This window comes from Ascaphus truei, chromosome 5 (genome assembly GCF_040206685.1).
Source record: "Ascaphus truei isolate aAscTru1 chromosome 5, aAscTru1.hap1, whole genome shotgun sequence".
NCBI lineage: Eukaryota > Metazoa > Chordata > Amphibia > Anura > Ascaphidae > Ascaphus > Ascaphus truei.
The window spans coordinates 27082849-27088848 of NC_134487.1; the positions used below are offsets into that span (position 1 = coordinate 27082849).

The 6000-nt window shown below is 39.4% G+C and overlaps 1 protein-coding gene across 2 annotated transcripts in view; it reads left to right on the forward strand.

The window, feature by feature from the left end:
* The window catches only part of ELAPOR2 (endosome-lysosome associated apoptosis and autophagy regulator family member 2), a 166188-nt gene extending 163346 nt beyond the window's left edge, over positions 1–2842 (forward strand). For both annotated transcript variants that reach the window (XM_075599549.1, XM_075599550.1), the window contains exons 21-22: positions 654–819; positions 2084–2842. In XM_075599549.1, coding sequence (XP_075455664.1) covers positions 654–819; positions 2084–2143 — 226 coding nt within the window. In that variant the 3' untranslated portion in view covers positions 2144–2842. The remainder of the gene's footprint in view (positions 1–653; positions 820–2083) is intronic.
* The last annotated feature ends 3158 nt before the right edge of the window (positions 2843–6000 follow it).

The window sequence follows — 6000 nt, forward strand, 5'->3', positions numbered from 1 at the left end:
ACACGTAAGGTCACTTTCAGTTTTTCAGTAGGTACACGTAAGGTCACTTTCAGTTTCTCATTAGGTACACGTAAGGTCACTTTCAGTTTCTCAGTAGGTACACGTAAGGTCACTTTCAGTTTCTCCGTAGGTACACGTAAGCTCACTTTCAGTTTCTCAGTAGTTACACATAAGGTCACTTTCAGTTTCTCAGTAGGTACACGTAAGTCACTTTCAGTTTCTCAGTAGGTACACGTAAGGTCACTTTCAGTTTCTCTGTAGGTACACGTAAGCTCACTTTCAGTTTCTCAGTAGGTACACGTAAGCTCACTTTCAGTTTCTCCGTAGGTACACGTAAGCTCACTTTCAGTTTCTCAGTAGGTACACGTAAGCTCACTTTCAGTTTCTCAGTAGGTACACATAAGGTCACTTCCAGTTTCTCAGTAGGTACACATAAGGTCACTTTCAGTTTCTCCGTAGGTACACGTAAGGTCACCCAGTTTCTCCGTAGGTACACGTAAGGTCACTTCCAGTTTCTCAGTAGGTACACGTAAGGTCACTTTCAGTTTAGCAATGCCACATGCCCCTCTAACACGTTCATATTTATTGCTTTGTGCTGGAGGTCAGTCAAGTATTACACATTCATGTCAACGACAATCGTTCTGCACCCCCAGGTTGGAGTACAAATATTCCAAGCTGTTCATGAGCGCCAATTCCAAGGAGTGCGAGCTTCCTGCCCCAGACAGCTGCGCTATAATGGAAGGTGAAGATAATGAAGAAGACGTGGTGTATTCCACTAAGCAGACGTTACTGGAAAAGCTGAAGTCGCTCGCATCAAAGGTGAGGCGGAAAAGTGAAATCACGAAGGCAATTGTAAATGACATGTTATTAATACGTTAATTGCCCAATTTCTGTCAGCCCCCTCTGGCAACAGAGGGGTTAATACAAATGAGCCGTGGATAATTCAATAGTTGAAAGGAACGCGCATACAGGCGGTCCTCGGTTATCCAACGTAACCCATTCCGGAAAGCAGCGTTGCATAGTGACAGTGTTGTAAAGTGAGTCCCGTGTTAATCAGCCGTGGCAAGCGTCGGAAAACGTCCCCATAGGATTGCACTGCGACGTGTCGGATATGCCATCCGTCGTAAAGTGAAGCGACGGATAACGAGGACGCCTGTACTTATCTATCTTTGCTTGACGTGAGCTATGCTGCTGCGCTTTGCTGCCGTGCACAAGCAGTCGTGCTGAGATGTAGCCGTGTTACTTAAACCATAACAGTCATGTCCCCAAAAGGTTGCTATTGTGTTGATTAACGCCCACATTACAATGCTGTCGAAACAAAGTTATTGATGGCAAATATGGTCCGCGTGACTCCTCCAGTCCGGCCATTTATTAGATGTTTGTAAGTATCAGATCCTACTTGTTGCCTGAGCTTTTGCCAAAAGTAGGAAAACCTTGTGCCATTCCCCAGCAACTCTGAACGCCGTTATTATATTAACCCTTCGAGTGCCGGTGGGGGTCACGTGACCGCGCCTGCCCTTAACCTGGAAAACTGAAGAGGAGACCTCCTCTGCCATTTCCCTTCACTTCGGATCGCGTCCTGCGCTCCACGGGAATACAGAACCGGATCTAAGATGGACAAAACCCCCCCGCCCCCTTTTCCTTGGGCGTGATGTAGTCCAGGGGTGGGCCACTCCAGTCCATCAGGGCCAGCAGCAGGTCAGGTTTTAAGGATATCCCTGCTTCAGCACAGGTGGCTCAGTCTACCTGTAACAGTTTGTCTCAGGGGCCTAGTCTATAAGCTCGGAAGTGCGCCTTAACCGTCTGAAAGCTCCCATTTAGGGCATTGGGAGTTTGTGATTGGCCACATATAATAAGCTATCGACGTCTCTTATCCAATGTCTTATCAATTCAACCACCTTTAGAACCCACCTACAGAAAATTATTACCTTTTTTTGGTTTATTTTTATTTTCAAACATATGAATGGAATTAAAGGCATGCTAAAGCTTAGCACCCTTTTGTGGATCTGGGTATAAAAGGTTACAGTTTTATAAGTATCTATATTTAATTCCAATTTTTTTTTATTTATTTTTACCATTGTAGGAAAAAGAACACTATTTTGAGTCCGTTCATCTGAAATCCTCCCGGCCACAAAATATATGACGACCTTGAATTGCCTTTCAGACATTGAAAAAGATTTTTCTAGGAATAAACTTGCAAGCATATCCTAAATAGAATCCTATTTGTGGTACCTGTGCAGATCGCTGAAGCAACAGAAGGAAAAGAAATAACATTAAAAAAAAAAGATAATAATTGCTTGGTTGCCTTATTACATGATTGAGTCTTTTTGCCAAAAAAATGGAATGTTAGTTTGGATTGCAAGCTCAACTCAGGAAGAGAAAACCGACGCAGACCATGTTATTCAGCCTGTTCATTGCTTGTGCATGCCATGTACGTCTATTGTACCTTTAATCTTCTATCACTTCTAGCAGGGGAGCAGAACTACGCCTTGCTACTCATCAAATCTAAATGTCACTTAATGCCACTCTACGACTGTTCATAGGCCCTTTCCTTACTGAGGAAGTTGGTGCTGGAAAGAAGTTGAGCGACGTCCGTGGAGAGAAAATGTGAAAGTTTAGATTGAGGTGGCGATGGGAAGATTTAGAGGTGCTTAGCACGAGCAGTGTGTGTTGGAGAGTAAACCCCAAGGCGATAGAAAAGAAGTGTGAGATATACAGCCTTTGCAAAACAAAAAGAGAAGTGTATTTTAAGCCAGAAAACCTAATTTGCTTTCCTTTTTAATAACAAAGACGCACATTTCCCACTTATTTTCCTATAATATAATAAAAACTGTGAAAGCCAGCCCCGAATATTGCTTTTTTTTTTTGTAAAGGTTTTATCATGAGAAAGATGTAGGTGTCAGCACATTCCAAGGGGTTCCAAAGGCAATGCAATCATCAATCACATTTCTTCATTATAAGCAAAGAGAAAAGGGCCTAACCGTGGTGAAACTTTCCCATATTTTACCCCTCTAACTTTCTCAGAAGATTCAGTTATTTGTTAAAAGCAGCAATAACACATTCCCCTCTTTTTCTCTCTTATTATTTGTATATGTAAAGCATGTGGCAATGTATCAGTCTATATTCTTACCTAAACTGGCAATCGTTTGGTGCGCCTGTTATAAATCTGTCAAAATCCTGACTGTGTTACTAACATAATGGCTGCTTCAGTCAGCATCTACAATGTATCCTTATATTACTAAGGTAACATAATCTATTATTACAGTTTGCAGCTCAAACTGCTGGGAATATTGGCAACAAATGATTACAAACAGGAAAGTGTTGCAAAGATCTTGCACTGCTTGGGAGGTGGGCTAAAACCTGCTATAGAAATCAAAGGATGCGTTAAAGTAGATTGCTCCATATCCAACATGTGTGTGTGGTTTTTTTTTAAATACATCAGTTCTGTAGTATTAGATAATTAGATAATACGTACTACCTTTTTTTATTCAATAACACCATGCTATTTGTAATTAATTTTAATATACTGATACTCCTTTGATTTCTGTAGAAGATTTAAAACCCTTTCCCAGCAGTGCAAGATCTTTGTAACATTTTCCGGTTTGTGATATTTTGTTGCCAATATTCCCAGCAGTTTGAGCTGCAAACTTTAATAATAGATAACATTAACTTAGTAATATAAGAATACATTGTAGCTGCTGAGTGACACTGACTGAAGGATTGAGTTGAAAATTAAAGGCAGCCATTTAGTGAACCCTAGGAAGCAGGATTTTGCTGATCAATTGGCAGCTTAGGTAATTCGTTTTCAATAAAGGTAATCAAAAGCTGCATATATAACAACAAAAAAAGTATTTTTTAAATTTAAGATGCTTACATTGCCTCTTTAAAACTCATTGATAAGGACATTAATAGTTGTAAAATAATAATTAAAAAAAAATGCAGTGAGTATGATCTAATACTACAGAACTGAATTATTAATATATATATATATGTATGTATATATATATATGTATGTATATATATATATATATATATATATATATAATTTCACGTGTTTTTCTGCTTTAAATCCATCCTTTGATAGACATACTGTACATTTGACACAAATGCCATTTACCACTACACTGCTATAAAATAGCTGCTATTCATCACTAGATTTTTTTTATACTACTAGAATCATTGTAGTATTAAAGAATTGTAGAATTTTGGGGTGAAATTACCATTTAAAAATGTGTTTATCTTCTATTGTGGTATTTACCCCTCTTTGTATATATTTTAACGTTCTTTTACGATGGTACAACGATAAGGCCGCCAGCTGTTCTTGTAGGCGAAGAATTCATATATGACTTTCAAGGCAACAATAAAAAGGAAATCAAATAACCAGTGCTGAATGTTTTATAAAAAAAACAAACCTTTACTTTTGCCGAGTTTTGGATTAACACTTTCGCTGCCAATGGGATGCTGCCCTGCGTGGCAGTCACCTCTGGCAACGAAAAGGTTAACGCGTACTGGAAGGATTGCCTCTTTAACAGAGCAGCCCGCAGTAGCCGCCTCCTACAGTAGATGTCAAAGTATTGCTGACGTTTGGTGGGTATAAATCTGACTACCAGTATAGAATATGGGCAGCGCTACCAAAGAGACATGTTAATTATATTGGCTCGCTAGCACTAACAAAGGCCCATGCTGTACTGATCTCCCATTGGACCATTCTGCGACCCAGGCTCGATAGATTGTGCTGCATCCAGATGTTTCAATGCAGGCTGGACCAAAAGTATGTCTTCATCTATGTCTGAGCGTGTTTTCATCCTTCTACATAAAGGGGTTTATGAGAGTTATTTATTAAATTGCATTAGTTCCAATCATGGCACTATCAAATGCAAACTCCCATTCATTTCAGTTGCCCCAATCGGCACTATTGTAGTTTAATCAAGAAAGCTTTGTGCTGCATATCAAGATCCAAAAACAGCAATGTTGGTGTTAAATTGAGTCAATACATCAAAGTACTGTGATCTGGTTTTACTGTGCTTGAAAGGGGAGCGACTGGGAGCAGTAAGAGTAACTTGATGCCTTTTTTTAAATGGGTTTAATGCATTTTGGCTTCATTGTTATTGTGTTTTAAGAAAATAGAAAAATGACACCAAGTCTGAGCTGCATGTAAAATGAACATAAAATATATTCAATTTGATGCATTTCATCTGTGTGACACAGACATTAAAGGACGGAAAAGGACACGAATGATTGATTACAAGTTGTTAATGTCATTTGCTTGATACACAGATTACAGAGGCGATCACAGACTCCTAATTCAACCACCATAGCACTGGGCGGAACTGCAATATATCCTGAAGTAATGCGTGGCAGCTTGTGCATGTGACTGGGAGTGAAATTCTGAGCCACATGGAATTATTATTTGTATTATTATGAAATATAACACCGCTACAGAAGTCCAGGTTGGATAGCATGGCTGTTTATAACAGATAAATGCATTACATTAAATAAGGCTTTTATTTGTCAACGGCAGGCGTGGCCAACTCCAGTCCTCAAGGACCACAACAGGCCAGGTATTGGGGATATCCCTGCTTCAGCACAAGTGGCTCAATCAGTCGCTTTGTTGTAGAGTTGGTCCCTGGTCTACGGTATCATCTCCTGCAAGTCACTGACCTAAATAAACTGGTTAAAACACTGAACATTTTAACTTACAGAGAAAACAAGAAAGAGTAAAACTGTCTGGAAAGGGGGTGCATTTTATGACTCAATTGGTTACTGACTTGTGTTTTTATAAATAGAATTCATCACGTCATTAAAAAAAAGCATTTGCTACAGTATTTTACGATAAGTTTTTTTTTTAGAAATAATTCATTGCCCTCCTAACGTTGAAATTTTCTATGAAAAAGAAGAAAAGAATCCTTGTTGCGTGTAATGTTGCCATTGTCTGTTTTATTACGTAGCCATAAACATTGGCTTTTTTTGGGGGGGGGGGGGTCCAAAGGGAATAATGTG